Source organism: Lontra canadensis, unplaced genomic scaffold, assembly GCF_010015895.1.
Source record: "Lontra canadensis isolate GAN:19392208 unplaced genomic scaffold, GSC_riverotter_1.0 scaffold9, whole genome shotgun sequence".
NCBI classification, from domain to species: Eukaryota; Metazoa; Chordata; class Mammalia; order Carnivora; family Mustelidae; genus Lontra; species Lontra canadensis.
The window spans coordinates 34252015-34275909 of NW_022631003.1; the positions used below are offsets into that span (position 1 = coordinate 34252015).

Here is a 23895-nt window from a genome sequence, read left to right on the forward strand (position 1 = left end):
CATAGTTTGGGAAAGAAGTGTGAGTTCTCCTGGAAAGGAAACATGTAGATGGGGAAGCAGTGCTCATTATTTTTATACTAAGAAAAGTACAGCACAATTTGTTTCTTAGCGTCAGCTGAAATGGAAAGAATTGCTTTTTACCTTGTTTACTTAATAGTCTACTATCAGAACTTTATACTCCTATTATCTCAAACACTGGGTGGTACCCCTGGCTAGCTGCTCTCCTGCATGCTCAAACCATTTGTAATTCATTTTTTATACCCATATGGAGACATTAGAGATACAGAGAGATCAGGTCTGAATTTTGTAATTTAAAAAAAATCGCTATAATCTATACAGTGTTAGCAAATTCCCACTTTTCCTGATTCGTTCTTGGGAAGGAAGGCCCAGAGGGTTTAGGATTATAAGTCAAAGTTGTTGAATAAGGTCCTTTTCATTTTTACATAGTATCTTTTTTTTTTTAAGTTTCTAAAATTAACACCCAGTAAAATTGATTATCACCTCTCAAATTCCTTGATCTTTTTGGCCACCTCCGAAAAGAGTTGCGTCATCAACTGCCTAGGGAATTGAAGCTGGGTTGACCATTGAGGGCACAGTTGAAGATGAGAGGAGCGAGCTACCCACGGTAGATGTGCTTTCAGACCCCCTGTTTTAACATGGCTTTCAGCTGTCTGCTGTCCTTAATGCCAGCCATTTCTTTGTTTATGCTTTGTTCATTTGGCTTTCTTTTTATGTTAATTTCTCATCTGATTTTGTTGGAGTAAAGACTTCACTATGTAATTTCTGCTTTTAATTTTATTTTTTAAAATTTTGATCATGACCCAAATTTTGTTTATTTTTATTAAATCTTTCCATGGATTTACTTTTTATTATGGTAAGGTATCTATAACACAAACTTTAGCATCTTAAGCATTTGCTAGCATACAATTCAGTGGCATAAATTATGTCCACATTGTTGTAGGACCATCACCACTCCCCATCTTCCAAACTGTTCATCATCTTAAATTGAAAGTTCATACCCATTAAAGAGGAACTCCTGACTTTTTCACCACTCCCTCAGCTAAGTCTCTGGTAACTGCCCTTCTACTTTCTGTCTCCATAAATTATCCATTTGAGGTACTTCATATAAAGAGGAATCATACAATGTTTGGTCTTTTCTGGCTTATTCATGTAGTGTAATATTTCAAGTTTCACCATGTGTCAGAATTTTCTTCCCTTTTAAGGCTGAATAATATTCTCTTGCTTATATATGCCATCTGTTGTTTACCCATTCATCCACTGGTAGGTATTTAGGTTGTTTTCACCTTTTGCTATGGTAAATAATACTCCTACAAACGTGAATATACAAATATCTGTTCTAGTCCCTGCTTTCAAGTATTTTGGGTATATACCCAGAAGTGGGATTGCTGAATCATATGGTAATTTTAGGTTTAGTTTTTTGAGGACCTGCCATGTTTTCCACAGAGAATACACCATGTTATATTTCTATCAGCAATGAACAATGGTTCCAATTTCTCTACATCCTCACCATCATTTGTCATTTTCTTGTGGTTTTGCTATTTTGTTTCCTTTCATTTTGATAATAGCCATATAAATAGGTGTTAGGTGATAGCACATTGTGGCTTTGGTTTGCATTTCCCTAATTATTAGTAATATTGAGCATTTTCTTTTGTGCTTACTAGTCATTTCTGTATCTTCCTTAGAGAAATGAGAATAAGATCCCTTTTTTTTTTTTTTTAGATTTTATTTATTTATTTGACAGACAGAGATCACAAGTAGGCAGAGAGGCAGGCAGAGAGAGAGGAAGGGAAGCAGGGTCCCTGCCGAGCAGAGATCCCGATGCGGGGCTCAATCCTAGGACCCCGGGATCATGATCAGAGCCGAAGGCAGAGGCTTTAACCCATTGAGCCACCCATGCGCCCCGAGAATAAGATACTTTTTAAAAGAACTGGGAATTGATTCCTGGATAATGTTTGCTTTTTCATTGTTCTCACCTTAGATGAGCCTTTAATTAGTATTCGTTGATTGAAAGAGGGATAAATATATGCATGAACAAAAGAATAAGTCCCATTACCCATTACCATCCAGAACATTTAAGTCTCAGTAACCACTAGATTCGCTACTTGAGACAGGTTCCTTAACTTTGCTAGGCTACATTCTCATAGTCTATAAACCGGGTTAGTAATACCTGACCTCTAGAACTGTTATGCAGACTAAATACCACGCAGAATGCTTAAAAAACAGTGATTACCGACATGAAATTAATTTGCTAATATAGATACATAAGTATTTATAATTATATATATATATGTGTGTGTATATATATGTAATTATGTTTAAATTTTAAATGCTTAAATGGTGATTCTTTATGTTTTTTTGTTGTTCATGTTGGGAGCACCTTCATAAAATAAACTAAAATACTTGTTTAAAGCATAAACTTCACAGGAACAAGCTCAATATCTTTCAAGAAATATATATTGACTAAATTGAAAAATGAGAAAAGAATGCATAGGTGACCATACGTGTTCATACACATTTGCCTGGGCTCATGCACACAGCTTTAAGTTGTTCTTGGTTCATATGGATTAATAGTTTCACTGTGTGGCTTTTCTTAGTAGTAGTAGTGAATCCAAAATACTATGTTGCCTCAAACTCTATTGGATTGATATTTAAAGAACTGAGAATTCTGGTAAAGTACCAAGTTAAGGAGAAAGAGCAAAAGTTGGATTTTGCTGCTTGTGTGTTTTGTTTTGATGGCTAAAATAATAAACTGTAGGGAATTTTATCTGATTTTTGCTTCTGATTTTTTCTGATTAATTCCATTGAATTAGTAACACCATCCCCCTTTCTGTTAATAAAATAATAGTAACAACATTTATTAATTAATCTAATGAGGCTGTGGTATGGCATTTATAGAGGATTTTGGGAACCTTTTGTAAGAATTTGTGTAAATGTGATATGCTACAGAAGTACAAGATCAACGGTAAGTTGATTCATGTTGTTGTACTCTAATGGGTAAATTTTCCCAATCATATGAGAGAGACCACTGAAAAATGTGTCCCCTATACTAAAGTATTTTCACTTTAAATCAGGTTGACTTTATCTTCATTTTTTCTTTATCACCCTTTTTATTTTCTCGCTGGCTGAGATCTGAGGTCAGTGTTCACATACTAATTTCAACCAAACATAGAAGTGTAGGATCAGAAGAGGAGTAAGAGATGGTCCAAATAAAAAAGAGAAATGTTAGATTTTTTTAAAAAAGCTAATTTGTCACTTCACTCATTGAGTATGAACTGAATAGACTTCTAACCCTTAAAATACTTTTTTTTTCTCTTTTTATTGCCTGGAATCTTAAGAGCTTTATCATTTGCAGTCATAAAATGAAAATATACACCAAACCCTCAAAGGGCAAGTATGAAATTAAATTATATTTGGGCAGCTGTAACCTTTTAAAACGATCAGATTCCAGTTAATGTATTTCTTCCTGTTCCAAGTGCTGCCATAGTGTTTGATGGTGGGAAGCAGTCCAAAGGGCATTGGGAGATAATAAATTCACTGTAAATTTCACCCCAAGGCATGTCTCGATACACCAAGGCCTCCATTTAGCAAGACTGACCTAAAACTCTTGTCACATCCAAAGGTCATTTAGGTTGGGGTTGGTGTGTCCCATCTATCTTTCCTTGATCTAAAGAGTGACAGTTGAAACAGGATTGAGCTCATAAACAGTCATCTGAATATGAAAAAGAAGCTAGCTTTGGAGTAGGAGGGGAAAGTGAAGAAAGAACTACCTTTTACAGTAGAACTGGGAAATGCTGTGCTTTTTTGCAAAGTCAATGAAGGGTTGACATGATCTTGTAGCTTCTGTTTCAGAGCAACCATTAACTTGACAGGGGCATTACTGAATTGGGGTGATTTAGAACATGCTCTCCTTTCTTTTATTTATATTTGTTTCCAAAGCCTAGGATAATTTTTAGTAATTTTTTTAAAGAACCTAATATTTCCAACCTTCCTTTACTTTAAAATACCATTTCTCCTCCCCCCGCCTTTAAATAATGTTCTCTTGAATTAGGGTACAAAATGAACCAATACATGGGAACAAATTAGAAAAATTGTTTTAAAGAAGTAAAGCTTAATGTGGGACTGGAAAACAGTGTTTGTTTTTTTCTTTCTACCACCCTCTTAATCACTCTACTTTTGTGATAAAATATGCATAACAATAAAATTTATCATTTTAACCATTTTTAAGTGTAGAAGTTAATGGCATTAAATCCCTTCAGAATCAGAAGAATCCCTTCACCACTATTTATTTCCAGAATTCTTAATCATCCCAAATGGAAACTCTGTAACCATGAAATAATAACTTTCCATTTTCCCTTTCTCCCTTCCCTCAGCCTCTGGTAACTCCATTATACTTTTTTAAAAAAAATTTTTAAAGAAGGTGGTGGGTATTAGGGAGGGCACGTATTGCATGGAGCACTGGGTGTGGTGCAAAAACAATGAATACTGTTACGCTGAAAAGAAATTTTAAAAAAATATTTTATTTGTTTATTTGACAGAGAAAGACACAGTGAGAGAGGGAACACAAGCAGGGGGAGTGGGAGAGAGAGAAGCAAGCTTCCCGCTGAGCAGGGAGCCTGATGCAAGGCTCGATCCCAGGATCCTGGGATCATGACCTGAGCCAAAGGCAGACGCTTAACCCACTGGGCCACCCAGGTGCCCCTCTACTATACTTTTCATTAAACTTCTATTATACTTTCTGTCTCTGTGAATTTACCTATTTATATAAGTGAAGTCAGGCAATATTTCTCCTGTAGTGTCTGGTTTATTTCACTTAGCATAATGTTTTCAAGGTGTATCTATGTTGTAAACATGTATCACTCAATCATGCACCTTCAAGAATGACTTCACTTCTTTCAAAAGCAATACTCATTTACAAATATGAACAATAATGGATTATATAACTTCCCAATCATAATAACCACAAGTAATAGATAGTGTCATATGGAGAAATGGTAGACAAGTACTAGATAGAATGAAAGATTAAAGTCTTGCAAGTCTTTTGGGGGGAAAACATTTAAAATCTTATCATTAAGGTAGAGATCTCTGTTCACTAATGTGTTCTAAATGTCTAGAATAATGCTTGGTAAGTTATAGGTATCCAATAAATAAATCTTGAATGAGTCAGTCAATTTAAGGCAGGAAAGGAGAAGTTACAAATGTTGATTATTTCTCTGGACTGCTTTGATGATATGAGAAGAGTGTCTCATGCAATTGAAAGGGAAGCCTGTCATGATTCAAGACACATTGTAGATGCAAGTTACTATTAGAGCATGTTTCTGTTATTTTAATTGGTTTAAGAGTAATATGTGGCTTAGGTAGTGCAAATGGCTCATTTTTAATATACTTTTATTACTCTTTTTTAAATGATCCCAAAGATTCAAGGTTAGTGACTATGAATTGAAGCAAAATATAAAGTTGTTAATATCAATGAATTATTAGTATAAATTATACAGGAAAGAGTAAATATTGAAATAAGGATGAGACTGAGAATGTTGAAAATTATATATCCAGATTTATCTATAATTGATTTTGAATCAATTTTAAATCATGTAAAAAAGTGGTTATGTTCATCTTATTCCATTAAAAGGGGGATGTCAGTGAGCCGTATGCTTCCCATCAATTCTCCATATTATACCTAGACTAATCTTGTGAAAATCCAAATCTAATTATATTATTCCTCTTAAATGTTATAGCTCCTCATCTACCTTTTTGAACATTTCTGCCACCACAGGAGAGCCTCACTGGCCTCCTTCCAATACACTACACTTGTCATGTACTCTCCTACCACTGGGTTGTTCTGCAAGTCCTTTTCCTTTCTCATGTACATAGTTGCATCATCCCATCCTTCTGACCTCCAAGTAACCATATTTATAGAGAAGCCTTTCCCAATCTGTCTGACCATATCATAGCTCTCTCTTACATGCTCTTCCAACACCATGAATTGAGAAGTAAACCAAATTGAAACACTTTTTACCGGCCGTGACCAAGAAAAAGAGGGAGATGCAAATGCTAGGAAAAAAATGTCCTCTTGGGTACTTCTCATGTCCTTCCTGTACCACAATGGTGGTCATATAGTTCTTATCATAAGAGCCCGGGCTTTGTCAGCAGTATGGTTAGAATTGCCCTCCCTGGGGTTGTCTAAGCCCCAGAGCCCACTACTGTATTTTTAAATGACCAGGAAAGATGTTCCCAAGTCTTTGGTTAAGAGTTACGAGCTCTGTAAAAATACTTGGATTCTTACTTATTCTTTGCCTCTTACTGTGTATCTTTGGATTAATGACTTTTACTTTTCTCTGTGCTTCAGTGGCTTTCACCACAAAATAAGAATAATATCTGCTTCCTAAGTTTCAGAGAGAGACAGCATGGGCCTGGCACATAGTAAGAATCCCATACATTTTAGCTATTGTGATTATTTTTGCCGCTATCATCATTCTGTGTCCAGATTTCTCTTAAAGTTTAGACTAATTTAGTTTATCTACCTAAATAACTAACATTAATATAATATCTAATATTATCTCAATCAGAAAAATTTACAACAGAAAAATGAAGGAAAAACTAAGGGAGAAATCCATAGGAAGAAGCCTTTGTAATTTTAACCCATCATATGTGTTGTCTATTAGTATCATCAGTAAAACAGCTATAGAAAAAAATGTTAAATGGCCATGCTTTCCTCAGGGAGGGGAGAGTTCTGTCACAAGTGACTCAAGAAGTCTTTGACTCTTGAAGCCTTTAACCCCTGAGCTTGTCAACTATTGTTGGCTCAGAGCTTAGGGAAAATCCCTGCTTCCACTGGCCAGCAGGTAGGGGAATCCCACTGCAATAGAGAGAATTCATCACATAAATGTTAAGTTTGGAAAGCATTTTTAGTAGTAACATTGTTACCCCCATATGGTAAGTCTATATGGCACGTAGTAGAAAGGAAAACTTTAAGGGATACCCAGACTTCTGAAACTACTACTTGTTTAATCTTTGTCAAGTTATTGAACCACCCCCACTGAACACACAGACTTGTTATGGTGATCCCTGAAATAGCATGCAGACTTCTAGCAAAGTGAGTGGCACTTCATAGTCCCTGAGAAAAAATCATGGCTCTTGCACTGCCTCTTCCCATATGCGCCAAGTATTTTCAAGCTTCCAGCAAGTAGGCAATCTGGAAGTTTTTTTTTAATATACAAACTAATATATAGTCTTATTTAATATGACTTAACACTCAATCTCTCTTTTTATTGAGTAAAAAATGCTCACTATTTTTAATGTCTTATTATTACATACCACCCCCAATCTAGTGGGATAAAATGAACGATGATTTCACTGTTGTGAACTTAGTCAAAGATAAGTGCTTACTTTAAAAAGCAATCTTTCTGATAATACTCAGCTTCCCTATATTAAATAAAAATATTTGGTAACACAGAAAACAGGATTTTTCCCCCTGCTAAACAAGCATTCTCTTCTTACCATTACTTTGAAAGGAATTTCAGCAGGGCTTTTTGTCCCCCCATAAATTAAACTAATTAAAGCTATGAGTATAGTCACTGATATATAAAAGATTCACAGAGCTTTCCAGCCAATGTCCCCTTTACCTTGCCAAATGGAGATGTATTTACTGGTTAGTGACCTCAGGAATAAATGCAGAGTGTTCTTCCTCCCACAGTCATGAGCAGAAAGTCTGGAGCGGCATAAAAAGGGTCAATCGAATAGGTCATACATCATATGGGGAGGCAGATGTTGGAACATATTGTAATGGATTACTGTGCAGTACATGAAGATGGCTTGTGGAGTAGAAAAAACGAGGAGGGAGTGAGAGAGAGAGAGAGAGAGATAAACTATCAGTTGGTGTTTTCTTGCGTGACTCTCAAATATATCTGGATCTTTAAGGAACTGCTTCAATTGTAAAAGTCAAAATGTTTTTTCTAACTATTCAAGATTTATTGGTGTATCGCAAGATGAAGAAAGCCTTTTAAAATCCAGTACATGTGAAGCATTTCTTATTTATATGCTTCAGTCTTTGCAGTGTGACAGAAACAGCTTGAGAGCATCATACCTGTGAAAAAGGTCTTACGATTTGAGTAAGTTCAAATGTATTCTTTAATTTTTATCAAGATGCCATCTTCACACCCTATCAACACTCCACCCCTCATTGATAGCTCCGCATTCCGTCCAAGTATCACACTGAGTGGGACTGAATTTGGAATAAAGTAATAAAGATAGTGTGTTATTAGCATTTGGTGATAGCAGCTTTACAGAGATAAGGCTGTAGCATCTGCACATGTATTCACGATAGCTTTTTAATGGTAAAACTGCACTTTGGCCAGACATAATATTTTACTTTTGTATTCCAGAGTTCCCGAGACATATCATCCAGTACTGATACATTGAAGGGTGTATGGGTCATAATCACAGTAGTTTCTGCCCTCAGGCCCCTCCCAGCCAGCCCCTAGCTTCCTCAGACATGCTTTCTGAGGGACTCAGCTATTTTCTTGGAAGGCAGGAAGTTCCCTTCCTCAAGTGGGCAACATTTATTTTCTCCTTGTGCCTGGTCCCCCCCACCTTCTAGAACCCCCCCCCCAGATGTCAGGTGACCCTCCAGCCTTTTGGAGGCTTCAGCCACTGAAGTAATTTCCTTAAGTAACCTGATATTGAAACTCTTCTATTCCAGCAGCTTCAACTTGCTACATTTTAAAAATTCTGCATCATTGATATACTGGCTATTAGTTATCTTCCGTTTAGACAAATCTATAGTAATTCTAAGTTTACTTACTCTTCCAGTTTGAAACATTTTTTTCTTGCCCTCAAGTTTCCTTAGGAATTAGGTCCAAATATCAGCAGATAGTGGATCTCTCACGTTGTATGGACTTACTTGAACTTGCTTCTCCAAGTGACTCCCTAGTAGAGAGATTCTAGTTCACTGCCTTCTCTCGCTTGGGAAAAACTCCCCAATTGGAACTCTAGATTGGAGATTAAGTGACAACCCTTCCCACTTCCCCTGCAAGTAGGCACCTTCCTCCAATCACCTTTCCCCTTGGACTGTGATAAAGAAGGTGAAGCAGCCGGAGAAATGCTTCACACCCCCTCTCCCCACCATACTTCTAGTGGTTAACCATCAAGGAAGTTAGGAGAGAACCCTACCCCAACCAAGCCTTTCACCCTCAAGAGTCTCAGTCTTGAGAGCTAGCCCTATCTAGTCTTCATTTTTTCCAGAAGTTACCTTCGTGCTTAATAAAAGTGATCAACTCACTTGACCATGCTGGTGTACAATGAGTGCACAGCCCTTTATAAACTCGACTGCATAGGATTTTTAAAAATTAAAGAATAAAAACATTATCATTGTGTAAGTATATAAATTTATGTGAGTGGAAAATATGTTCATTTGTGCTACTCTTTTACTGTCATTGTATTTTTATCATTATGAACCTTTTCATAATGTCTATACACTGCTATTAAACTGGACCCTCACTCAGTTTCTCTGGTAGGCTTTGCTGTTTACAATCAAATTTGAATATTAAGAACTCTTACAACCAATAGTAAGACTACCCATTTTTTAGAAAGAACAAAAATCTGAGTAGGCTTTTACCAAAGAAGACAGAGAAATGGCTAAGAAGCACATGAAAAGTTGCTCAGTGTCATTCACCACTAAGGAAATACAGATTAAAACTATAATGAGATACCAGTTCTCTCCTACTAGAATAGTTATAATCAAAAAAGACAGACAATACTAAGTATTGATGATGATATAGAGAAACTGGGACCTTGATAACACTGCTAGTGGAAATATAAAAACGATTCAGTTTTTGGACTTTGGACAAGTTTGGCAGTTTCTTAAAAAAAGTAAACACAAACATACTCAATGACAGCAAATCCAGTCCTAGGAATCTGTGAGTCAAGAGAAATGAAAACACACAAAGACTTGTACAGGAATGTTCCATAGCAGGGTTATTCATGGTAGCCTCAAGTTGGAAACAATCCAAATGTCCATCGACTGGATGGACACATACACAAGTATGATATCTCCATACAAAGGAATACTATTCAGCAGTACAATAGAGCAGGGCAGTAATACATGCTACAGCATGGAGGGACCTCAGAAGCAGGACGCCCTGTGAAAGAAACCGATGTCTGTTTGTTTGGGCTCTTTGACGACTGCTCCAGTAGTGGGCGCTGTACAATGGACTAACTGCCTCAGAGAAGCAGCAGGAACTTAAGTCTCTTATTTTAAAAAGGGAGGGGGAGAGTCTGTTTTCTAAAAAGTGCTCTCGGTAGTATATAGAAAGATCTCAAATACATATAGACCTGTTTTGTTGGTTGATTCAGAGGTTAACTCTGTACTTTGCATGTTCTGTATCCTCTGCCTGGAATATCTAACTTTATCTTGGACGTTAAAGAAACATGTCAAGCAGGGCTGGGAGCCATGGCCCCTTCTGGGCCCTACCTTGGAAGGCATTTGCAGGTCAGTCACAGACAAGAAATTTAGGCCATCTAGGGCAAAAGCCAAGCATCTTCTGTTGAATACAGCTGGGGAGAGGGAAAGAGGGAGTGTAGGCTGTGGGTCTAAACATGGAGCCCCAAAGAGATCAAGAATCTAAGTTCAAGCCCGCATTCCTGATTATTTGTATGTGGGCTAGGGGGAGAATATGCATCACATAGGAGCACCTGGGTGGCTCAGTCGGTTAAGCATCTGCCTCTGGCTGAGGTCATGATCCCGAGGTCCTGGGATCCAGATGCCTGCTTAGTGGGGAGTCTGCTTCTCCCTCTCCCTCTGCCTGCCCCTCCCCCATTTATAGTCTCTCTCTCTCTGTCAAATAAATAAACAAAAAATCTTTTAAAAAATAATATGCATAATATAAAATTTACCATTTTAACCATCTTTAAACGTATAGTCCCTGGCATTAAGCACATTTACACTGTCGTGCACCCATCACCACCATCCATCTCCTGAACTTTCATTTTCCCAAAATGAAATTCTGTACCCATTAAAGAATTAGGCCCCTTTCTCCTCCTCCCTCCTGTCTCTGGAAAGCACTATTCTTTCTGTCTCTGTGAAATTGAATGTTCTAGACTACCTCACCTCATATAAATGAAATCATACAATATCTGGCCCTTTATGATGGACTTATTTCACAGAGCATAACATAATATCTTCAAGGTTCATCCAGTAGGTATCAGAATTTCCTTCATTTTTAAGGCTGAATAATATTCCACTGCTGTCCATCCCTCCGTTGATGAACACTTGGTTCCCTTCCACCTTTTGGCTATTATAACTAATCCTATTCTGAACATGGGTGTACAAATATCTGTTACAGTCTCTGATTTCAGTTATTTGGGGTATATCCCCAGAAGTGGGTTTGCTGGGTCATAGGATAGTTGTGTATGATTCTGAGAGAAAGTAGCATACTGTTTTCTGTAGCAGCTGCACAGTTGTGCATTTTTACCAGCAATCAACAAGGGTTCTGATCCTTCCACATTCTTGCGAACATTTGTCATTTTTAGTGTTTTTGTAATAACCATCCTACTAAGCGTAAAGTGGTATCTCATTGTGGTTTTCATTTGCTTTCAGGAGTTTTGAAGGTATGTTTGTCAAGATGGGAGAATGAAATGTTTTAATAAACACTGCATTAGCTTAGTTTGTGTTTCATAAATTAGTTCATAAATAAAGTTCATAAATTGGCCATGTGAGTTTCTCTTTGCACTTCTTCCCTGGGACCCAGGAAATTTAAGGCCTATCCCATTTTTCTTGCAGTATACTTGAATAACATCAAAAAGAAGAAACTGTTAGGGAAAGAAGTGTTAGGGAAAGAAGTCCATTTTTAAACTCAAGTTTCTTTGATAATTTTCTGGGAGGAAAACATTATGAAAAATAATGTGCAATGCAAATTTATTCACATTGAAACATGCTGATATGTTTTGAAAGATTTTCTCCAGTACATTAGTTTCTCTTTAAACTCCACATTTAAGTTACATTAAGAAGCTGAAATTAAGCTATAAAGATAACACTTATGGAGCCTTGAAATTGCTTTCTGAATTTTTTCCCTCACAAATTTTACTCCTTGTTTCTTCCCTTAAAAAAACAAACAAATGTTTTTCTTACACATCACATCTAACGTACTTCTTTCAGGTCTGATTTAAATGTTAGGAGTTCACAATGACCTATTTTAAAAATCATATGATAAATGACGATACACGCATTTGAAAATCTCTAATCCAAGTAGTTAACACATTGTGTGTATGTTAACTTTTACTGCTAGTTATCAGTCCCTGGACTTCAGATAAAAATCTTATGCCATTTCTGTACATGCATTTGAACTTCAAGAGATTATTAATCGGGGGGTGGGGTAGCTCTATAATGTTCTTTTTGAAAATTTAGGTTTATACATGTTTGTGTATGTGAAAGTTTAGAAGTGACTACTGCTTATTTTCTGAGTGAGGGCTTTCTTGACCCCCATGGCTGGTGAAGAACTTCAACTTCCATCCCTATCCCTATTTAAATTCTTGGTCTCATTTGATTAAATATTAAAAATATGTAAAATTCATTTATACAATGTACCTCTTTTTTTTTCCTCTCCTCAGGTATGGATGTTTATATGATACTTCATTTGGAGAAAATGATTCTACTTCTAAAAATAATTTTAAGCAATTAATTTAGCAAAAATTATATTAAATGGGTGTGTAGTCTGTTAGCGCTCATTCAGATAATGGCAGCATAAATGTTTACAAATTTACTTAAAGAATCGGTATGTTTTACGATAGAACATTTAGGAAAGCCAACATTTCCAGTCATGATTTTAATTTTTTTTTCCTTTACATGCTTTTTGTATGCAGCTTTCCTATTTGTATGATGAACATTGTGATTTGGAGAGGAGAGATGTGAAGAGTCAGAGAAAGGGAGGGTAGAAGGAAAGAGAGAATGGTAGGCATGACTTATTTCACACTATATTCCCAAAGAGATATGTGTCCCCATCTTCTCCTCCCTGCCTGCAGTAGAGAAGGTAAGACAGATGGATCAAACTATACACTGTCCTATGCTACTAGCTCTGAGTAAGTGCTAGTATGTGGTGCCCTCCCTGTCTCCCGTGCCTTTATTTAGATTGCTTGGCACATAAAAGGGAGACCTGATAATAGATCCCAGTTCAAACAGAAAATTTAGCTTTGAACCAACCAAGAAAAAAAAGATCCTCAAAAAGAGCTTTCTATCTCACAACCATAGCCCCTACTAAATACCTCTTTATTCTTTGAATAATAAGTATTTAGGATCCAGTGAGTAAATAGGGTATATCCCTTTATCAGAAGGCATTTCCTATTTGACTTTTCCAAAATAGTAAGAATATCTCTGTGCTTGGAACTCCTGGTTCTATTGTCTTTTTAAAAGATATTAACTTTTTTTTCTAATAATCCTTAACCATTTTTTTCTGGTTTATAATTCCATATTGACTTCTTCATTTACTATTACGATTACGGCTACAGTAAGTATATGATGCTATATTTTGTTCTTATGCTGATAAGATTTTGAAATTCATTGTTTTTTTGTTCCTTTGAGTTAATGAAATAAATGGATGAATGGGAATTTTTTATCAACATCACCAGTATGTCTTTTCTCTAATTCTTCAAGTAGCAAAAACATGACATTTCCATTCAGGTTTTAAAAATTTGTGTCACATACGGTCACTGCCATCATTAAAAATATATTAAATACATACTAGAGATCTATGTTTGTTAAAAGTTAATGGTATTATGTAGTCATTTCAACCTTTATTTATTTCTACTTTTCCTTGCCTTTAGGATTTTTTGAGAAAGCATTAAATAATAGAGACAAAATTCTTGCCTTCAAGGAGTTTACTAGTCAGTAAATGGTTTGAGGGACCAACCAGTAATAGATATTTTTGTCAGTGCATAATGGTTTCAATTCAAATACTCCAGATGGCATTTGGGCCCTAGGGTAGTAGCAACGGGAGATGTTGTATTTTCAACAAATTGGGAAAATAACCTATTAAGGAAAAGTGGCAAGAATTTACCATCTCAAGGAAGAAATTAAATAATCTACCTTAGAATTTAAAAGTCTCTTTTGTGGAACTTCTCCACCCCTTGCACTGAGAAGGACCAGCCTCTACCTTAGGATAGCTGAGTAAAAATGGCTGTCTTGGGAAGAAAATACAATTGTATTTAATTGTGGGTTAAAAGCCAAGTTGTTCAAATACAACTGTACTGTTTTCCCCCTAACTAGCAGCAATTAATTAGCGTAAGTTAAAATATCTGTTCCTTATCATCCCATCAGATTTTTGATTTGACCCTACACTGTACCATTATAGCTCAACAGGAAGAATGCCTACTAAGGAACTATCAACCCACTGCCTAATAGTGCTTTGATACATGTGATACATTACAGCGTGGGTGGGAGGGGGTTACTGATTATGTTTAACTAAAATAAATATAATTCAAGCTCCTGTTGTTGTAGATACACTGTATTATACTCTTAATACTTAAAAAAAAAAGTTTAATGAGCTATACTTTAGGGGAAACCCATGATGGAATGGTTCTAACATTTTCACTATCACAATACCAATTACAGGGAAGTCTCTCTGTGTGACTTAGTTCTTTTTTTTTTTCTTTTTTTTTTTCAAAAAAAAAGAAGAAGAAAATCCATGTGTTTTAGCTGTTATGCAAGATAGTATAATGACTATATACACAAATGAGAATATGTGATACATGAATACTTACATATTATATCTGTGAAATAAACACTCTATAAATTATACTATTCATCCTGTTCTTCTTTTCTCTTTTCCCCAGTTAATTTGTAGTCATTTATGTGCCCACTGTGCTGTGGACTTGGTATCATTTTTTTCCATCTTCATTTCCACAACTGTTACCTCAACTCAAGTTACCATTAAAATTATTGCTGCTAAATGTCGATAAGCTCATAACGGATACCTTGTTATATCTTCATTCTAGTTAGAACCATCACTTACATTGCTTTCAAAAATTCAGTGCCTTTCTCTTGCCTACATGTTAAATTTAAACTCTTTATTTGAAGATCTTCTATAAGGTGAACTAGCTTACAAACCTAGTTTCTTAGGTCACTATCCTTTCTCCCATTCACTGTTCCACACATCTTCTGTATTCCCTCTGCAAAAGCTACCTCATTACTGCTCCTATACCTTTAAATTTTTCTCCCTTCCTAGAATGCCACCTCCTTTTTTACTTCCAGCTTAGCTATATCTCTCCTATGAAAAATCAGTTCACACTGACTCATTTCCTTTCCCTTCACACCCTTAAAAGTGGCTTACAGTTATAGTACACTTATACTCTCATTGTTTTATGTTTATCAGTCTTGACTTAGAGAAGAAACTATATTTATACATTGCTTGTATCCTCCACTGTACCTAGCACAGTCCAGAGTATATAGTAAGAAGTCATGCATTAGTCAGTTCCTTACTTGACATAATTAATTCATTAATAATTATAACTATTGCATATTGATAAAGCTTTCTTTGCCATGTGTTTTTCTGAGTATTTTATACACATTATGTGATTTATTTCTCACAGCAAGCATATAAGGTCAGTTTTATTTACCCTGAATTTTGCAGATTAAGGAATTGTGAGGCTCAGTTTAGTTGCCCAAGGTCACTAGTTCAGAACTGGTATTAGAATTGAGGTTTGCCTTACTTTTACTGTTTCAGTAGAAGTACACTAGAAGTAGAAAACCACGGGTCCTTGAAAGAGTTAAAGAGACAAAAAATGTGGGTTTATGGAACAATTTGAAACAAACGTGAGTTTTACACACACACACACACACACACACACGCACACACACTTACAGACACATGAGCACCGGGAAGACCATAAGTAATCAGTGGATAGATTCCAGCTTATTTTTATGATTGTTTTCTTAAAAAAAAAGAAAGAAAGAAAAAGAAATCATTGTCTGAAGTAGGGATAGGAATAAAGGAAGGGAAAGGGAATAGGAATGCAATATTTTAAGTAATATAAAGAGTAGAAAACCTAATGATCTGTGGAATTGGGGAGCTTTAGAGATTAAAATAAATCCATAACACAAGAGTTTCAAGATAAGAGTAAATTTACTCTGCAAGGCAAAACAGTTACTCTGTTAGCCTGGTTAACCTTGTGAAGTGAGTGCTCTCTTTAAGCTCTAGCTTTTTATGCTTAGGATCTCCCAATTTGTTTCTGATGTTTAGAACAACCTAACTTTTTCATAAAAGTATATTTATCATAATGCACCTTATATTTAATTCTGGGTTTATCTGCAATCTTTTAAAGAAAAATGGTAGCCAGATTTTTGTTTAAAAAATTTGTATAGTTAAGATGCAGATACACACACAATTATAGGTGTATCTATCATGTGGAAGTGGGTTCTGTAATTCACAGGATGCTTTTAAATTCAGGTGGCCTTCCAATTGCCACTACAGTCTATGACCCTTCCATCTCAACAAGATCAACCAGTCGTTTCGTGATTGTAGATCTCATTCAATACAAATAACTATTGTTATTCTTGATTTTGGTTCAAGAGCATGTAATAAGTGAAATAAAATATTCATCATGTCTTGATTCCCTTGTTATAAAATTAGTCAGCCCACACATGCATAGATAAATGAACTTAATTTTTTTAAAGGTTGTATTAAAATAAGTTACAGCAACATTTTTTTTTTCTTTTTGGTATGTTGCCCAGCCTTACATAGTAGCCAGCTATGAGAAGTATAGTCAGCTTCTTTGAAACTACTGAAATTTCCTCTTACCTTGTGAATTAAGTTAGGACCCAGAAGTCTTAAAATTTCTGGTTTATTTTACCTGTGCAGACTTGAAGTGTGTTAGATTCTCTGAGACTTGAGGCCTTTTTAATGCTTCTGTAATATAATGTAAATTTAAGGAACACATATATTTCACACAAAATAAAATGTATTAGAAATAGGTATTTCCTACTTCTAAAACTTGGTGAAGCAGGAGAAAGCCAAATATGAGGAAAGGGATGTGGGAGATTGAGAGGAATGAAGAGCTACCTAAATGTTAACCATACTCTGATTGACTAATATGCATCTGACATTTTCATCATAAATTACTTTAGATTTCTATAGTCCATAAAAGTACCAGCAAAGTGGGTGATACCATACTGTTCTTGTAAAAATATTTAAACGGGTCTATTTTACAAATATAGGGGTTTTTTTTCCTCAAAAGCATCTGTTAGGACAGTTTAATTAAGATAAACCTTAATTTCATAATTAAAAAGATAAAATAATGCATTTACTTGAATGAGGAAAGAATGTGTATGACATTTTTTATTCCAAGTGTATGTCATCTGCAACCTTTAATTTCAATAAAGTATTTCAGAGTATGTTTATGCTTGTATTTTCAGTTATAGTTCTTATACTTCTTAGAAGTTGGGGGTCTGTCTATAGAGATTGATATTTGAGCGTTGAATCACCTTTTGAGTGATTGTTCCATCTATTTAATTATCTAAATAACACAAATAGTCAAATATTTTCAAATTATGAAATAATTCTTTAGTAATCAAATTAAAATTTTGCATAGTTACTTTGTTCACATTTTTCTTTTTACCTACAGACATTAAAATATCTCATCAATCTTTAGTAATTATGAGGCTATCTTAAATTCAGTGTATACTAAACCAGTAATATAGATTGTTAGCTTCTAAGAATAATACCTACTGAAATAGTTTTTAAGGACAAGGATATAATATATAATATAACATGAAATTTATAATATAGAATATAACTATCCAGGCTATTTTTAAAATGTTTTTCTTAATTCAGTATATGAAATTTAGTACATATATTTGACTGGACAAAATTTTACTATGCAAAGTGGTGTCTTGGGATGTTCATTATTTTTTAGTAACTTCATAAACAGCTTAGGATGAGGATAAAAAATACTATTTTTTCTGAATTATAGAAAATAATGAAAAGGTTTTTAACACAAGAGTGGGAAATGGATCAAATCTGATACTTAAGAGTCTCATGCTCTACCGACTGAGCTAGCCGGGCACCTCAAATCTGATACTTAAAAAAGTGATAAACTCCTATTGTATTTAACATCATAACCTTTTACTCTAATGTTTGCAATCTAAGACTGATGAATTAAATCATAAATTTTTCTTTCTCACAGACTGAAATAAAGAATATAATTATTACAATTTGTGTGCGTGCACACACGCACACACACACAGAACTTGGAGAGAAGGAACACTCATTATTGATAGTACAAATATACTCCTCTCGTGCTTCTTTGTCTGAAATACATCTTATGTTATTGTCATTTTTAAAAAACCCATCATTTTATCAATAATTTTAATGATCTGTTTCATTTAGACCATAGTATTTGGAAACTGTGAATAATGTATGTGTATTTTCATGTAATTATATGCCTGCCTTCAGTTTTCAATATTTCATTTCTAAGGAGACCTCACTTATCAGGATCTCTGGCTTATCCTGAGCAGTTTTATCCTTTTGAAATTTCTTTCAGAGAAAGATCAAGATAAGCTATGTCACAGTACTTTCCTTTGAGAGCTTTTTTCCCTTTGGTATCAGTCTTTTTATTACAGAAGTTATAGCTTGAATACACACACACACACGTTAATTTCTTTTCCAACCAGATCTTAAAATTTTCACAAACTGCTAAATGGAGACGAAAAGAGAATTAACCTAAATATTTGAGGTGACTATTTGAATCTTAAACAACCTCCTTGTTTAAGATACCCTATCATATGACAATTATTATCAAAGTGAAATTTTCTTTTATTATTAAATTGATTTGTTGAAGAATTTTCTACTGGTTATTTAAGAAGAATTACTATGTGGTGACTTAGTGGAAGATTGCATGTTTCAGACAGAATTCTTAAAACCCTAATCCTCAAGATAATTTCAGGTTTGTCTGTGTTTATATATCATGACATAAAGTGGACTTCTGGCAAGCATCCAGTTAATATTTTTCAGGGTAGGTAGACCAGATAATGTTCTTCAAATACACTCCTTTCATTCTCCTCAATGGCTTTTTTGTATTTCTATACAACCAATGATTAGGGAAGAAAAAAAAAAAAAGTTACAGGTGCCCATTGCAACAAGTCAAAAAACGGAGGAATTACCACACTTAAACCCATATGGATAGTAAGAAAATTACTTTGCATATGAAGCTGTGTCCTTTTGTAGCACACTGTGCCCATTTTAAAATGGAGCAAAAAGAGGTCTTGACTGAATATGGGACATGCTTGTCTTCCCCAGACATTGGGAAAGAGTAAATATGAATGACTGTTATTTGTTTTGAGTCCATGGACGTCCTGAAACTGAAATCCCTTATATGTGGATTCTGTCATTTCTCCCCAGAGAAGGAAGTTGTGAACATTGAGGTGACAACTTCTTTCTTTACATGTTCCAGAGCCGTAAACAAGAACACCCGCAGGAAAACTACCACGTCGGAATAGAGGTCCTTCCAAGAGGTGCACTTACTTTATCACTGACGGTCTTTCTTCCCTCTCTCCTCTCTCCCTCCGCCTCCTGTAGCAGCTGTACGCTGCCCAGCTCGCTGCCATGCAGGTATCTCCAGGAGGAAAGCTCCCAGGCATACCCCAAGGCAACCTCGGTGCTGCTGTATCTCCTACCAGCATTCACACAGACAAGAGCACAAACAGCCCACCACCCAAAAGCAAGGTACCCTTTTGAAGAAGCTACATGTCTTGCCATTTAGAGTTTAACTTTTCCTTTGGTTACATTTACTGAATATCTATTATGTGCCTGTAACTGGGTTAACCTCTGGATCTTCAAGGAGACGAGAGTCTGGTAGGATTGATAAGGATCAATAACACACATATATTTAGCCATTCATTCATTCAACAAGCATGCCTGGGTAGCTAGCTAGAATAAGAAACATGAGTGATACCAAGATTTATTAGATAGATATGCTATACTCAGCTAGCCTACAGTCTTACAAAATAGATCACCATATTCTATGGTACAAAGTCTTACAGAGTTACAGACAAGTGCTTTGGAAAGTATTGGGACAAAGATGTTACCCTTGATGAGAGATCCCGGGAGGGGTTTTCCAAAAAAGGGGCACCTGAAATACAGCTTAAAATATGAGTACAGACAGGGCATCCAGGAAATGTTTTATTGAAATGTCAGTAACTGTTATGATGAGGAGCAGTATGGAGGTAATTTTAGATATATCATTCACCCAATGGAATTTTCATGAAAGATATGAAGATAATAATAGTGTTAGAAGTAAGACTATTTAGAAATAGTTTTGTTTTGGAAACTAAGGAAGCATTATTATTATTATTTTTTTTTTAATTTTTTTTTTTAATGAAGACTGGCTCTCTGGGCTTTAAAGATTTATTTATTTATTTTAGAGAAAGAAAGAGGGCACCAGCATGGGGTCAGGCAGAAGGGGGTGAGGGAATCCTCAAGCAGACTCCCCACTGATCGTGGAGCTCAAAATCCACAGACCCTGAGATCCTGACCTGAGCCGAAATCAGGAGTCGACCGCTTAACGGACGAAGCTACCCAGGAACCCCCAAGGAAACATTTCTTGAGAAAACATGGAAAAGGATTGGAAAGGAAAAGAGTCAAACAAGTTACTCTTCATCTTGGAAAAGAAAAGCAGAAAAATTTAAATTTGAAATGTTTTTGTGTTTGTAAGATCTCAAGATCTTAGATGATAATGTATTAAACTCTCTGTGAAAGAAGACAGAAGAGTAACCATAAAGTATTTTTCCCTGAGATTACTCAGGGAAAAGACCACACATATTTTCTATTAGAAAGTATTAAGGAGAAAACTGACACAGGTAATTTACCCTCAAAATAACAATGTTTTGTCTTTTGCTGGATTACCTAGAAAATTGTTCCTGTTTTCCCTTCCCCAAATGCCATATTGGAAATATCTAAAGAGTAACAGGGTTGAGAGTAGCCTCAACAGTTGAAAGAAATACACAGAGAAAAAAAATTTAGGAAGTATTGAAAGAGAAAAAAAACTCCCAAGAATTTATTTTTAATCCTGCTCTAGTTCCCTGACAGATGCCTTTCAGTTAATGTAATTATTAACAGTAATGACATTAACAGTAATGACAGATGCCTTTCAGTTAATTCAGAGGGTGAATTGGGAAGGTGAAGGGATCATTTGAGAACGGGTACTCTGGCTTCCATCTCCCCAAAACTCTTGAGGCCTTTTCGTATTATTAAGAGGTAAATACATTTCAGAGTACAACTTAACTTGGACAAAGAACTTTGACCGGATTCACCAGGAATATGTGCAAATATGTAGTTCAAATTATTGTCCCCACTGCTGGGACATTATGAAATGTACAAACTCCCCTTTTAAGATCTATTCCAGTTGTGTAGTGGGCCTTGCATGTTCTGTACTTCATGTACACCAAAGATAAGTTCTGCTTTTCTTTATTATCAGTAGAACATAGTTTTTAAAACTTGGTAATAATTATAACATTAGTTGAATAAAATTTAATTTTTTTAGGATTTTATTTATGTATTTGACAGAGAGAGAGATCACAAGTAGGCAGGCAGAGAGGCAGGCAGAGAGGGGGTGATGCAGGCTCCCTTCTGAGCAGAGAGCCCGATGTGGGGCTCGATCCCAGGACCCTGAGACCATGACCTGAGCCAAAGGCAGAGGCTTAACCCATTGAGCCAACAGGTGCCCCAAATAAAATTTATTTTAAAGCAATGGTATATTGGGGTCTTCATGGACCAGAAGTTTTAATATAGTGCATGTACAGGTTAATTTTGAGTAAAGTAAATAGCTGTAGCAGCAAAGTCACTGTCACACACAATTCTGTGAGATATTATTGTTTTTTTTTAACCTTGATTTATTAATGTGATTTCACATCATGTTTCATAATAATGCTTTACATTAGGACATTTCATTTTATGATTTTAGAGTATATACTTCACTTGTAAATATCTAATGGGATTTTTCCCTTACCTCTTGAATAACTTTTGATCATTAGTATCTTCTCCCCAAATTACTTACCCAATAATCATGAAGCTTTTGATGTCAGTCAGCTGCTTATGGGTCTATTCATTCACTCATTCATCCATTCAAAGGTTTACTGAGCCGTTGCTACAATGATAGTTTCCTTCAGTAACCATGGCAAACACCCAAGTGTTTGAAGGTTGACTTTGCCAAGACTAGCACACCGCTTTCTGAGTTCTATGGCTCTAGTTCATAGAACCCAATAGACTAGGTGCAGAGCATACAGATACCTATCTCAATGAGAATCTTCTTCCATTTTCTATAGTTTCATATACCTCCATTTTTCCACACTAATGAAAAAGTGAATTATGTTTCTATACCTATGGTTATACATGATTTTAAAGCATATTTTACAGGTTACCTTTAAAATTCAGTAACTTTTTAAAAATCAGCCTTTGTGAATTTCCTATCATGTAAAATCTAAGAAAGCTTTAGATGTATTTCTTCCCATTTGCATTTGGGTAAAATGCATAAAAAGTTTGACCAACAATAAAGTGCCTCTTTTTAGATAATAATACAATTTGATAAAAATATGTCCCTTCTTTGCTCAGTATCCACTATCATACTGTCTACAACCACTCTTATTGTTAGAAAAGATGTCTTAAATGTGCTTGTGTTTTAGCTCAAGACATTAAAACTAGACCAATAAATATTGCTGTTGTCATTTTAATGAAGAACATGGCCAAAAAGGTAGAACCAACAGTAAAAAAGGAGGACCCATTTCAATACATGAATTTAGTATCTTGTAGCTTGAAACTGACATTTATACATGGCATTATAAACATTTTCACTTCATAAAGCAATTTTACTTATATGAAATAGCTATCATTTATTGTTATAATTGTATTTTTAAACAATCAATTCTTAGTGTCCTGGGGGTATTTTTCTGTGTGTTTTATTGGTGAATTCTGTTGTCTATTTTACTATAAAATAGAGTTATTTTATTAAGGGGCTTTATGTGACTGCATACCTAGCCAGTGTAAACCAAACTGATGGTTTATGTTTAAGATCTATTTATTGTTTGGAACAATGGAATTGTCAGTCACATCTAGGTGATGATGTAAGAAAAATGATCTTATTGGCAGCTGTCAAAAATCAGCCATGTTCTCTGGGTTTTATTGCCTGCCCTTCTTTCTAGGTGTGCCTTTGCCTTTGACTCACAACTCTAGAGAAGGACACAAACAAAACTTATTTGCAATTTGCAAAAAATGGAAGGGGGGGGGAATCAAAAGGAGGGGGCTCCAAAAGACTGTAAAATTGTACAGCATGAGTCCTCTGATGCATGCTGTTTTCAATCTGCTGTGTGCCAGTTGGAGGCTTGGGGAGTGTGTGCGCTCACGAGAAAGGATAATGCTGAGAAATGATAGAGTGGCTGTGACCTCCAAGCTCAGCCTGGAAATCCAAGACATTGATTTCACTTAGCATTCCTGCTGAGAAATCTGGCGGAGTTCAGTTGTAATAAAAGAACAAGATTCTGTTCTAATGGTAATGGCGTATGACAGACATATCACTTTGTCTGTCCTCAGCACCGGAGAGAGGAGAATTGGAGAAAGGTCACCTGACCTGCCTGTGGTGTTGTACGAGTGCTGTACTGAGCTTTGAACTGCCGCCTAGGAACATAATTATTTATAATATTAAATGATAAAGAAACCTTTAGAGGGTTCACAGTGAACCTCTAAAAAACAGCAAACAGGAATTGTGTTCTGTAAATATAAAGACACAAAAAGAAATCTGGTCTCTTCAAAACCTGCATTGGAGAATATGGGGTAGTGTTGCATGTTGAGTGATATGTCCTTGAACTTACTGTTTATGAACTATTTTCATTAATACCTAACACAT

General features: G+C 35.5%; 1 protein-coding gene across 13 annotated transcripts in view; it reads left to right on the top strand.

The window, feature by feature from the left end:
* Nucleotides 1–23895, top strand: part of SOX5 (SRY-box transcription factor 5) — a 976694-nt gene that overhangs the window by 889561 nt on the left and 63238 nt on the right. For all 13 annotated transcript variants that reach the window (XM_032855263.1, XM_032855265.1, XM_032855259.1 and 10 more), the window contains one exon: nt 19578–19724. In XM_032855263.1, coding sequence (XP_032711154.1) covers nt 19578–19724 — 147 coding nt within the window. The remainder of the gene's footprint in view (nt 1–19577; nt 19725–23895) is intronic.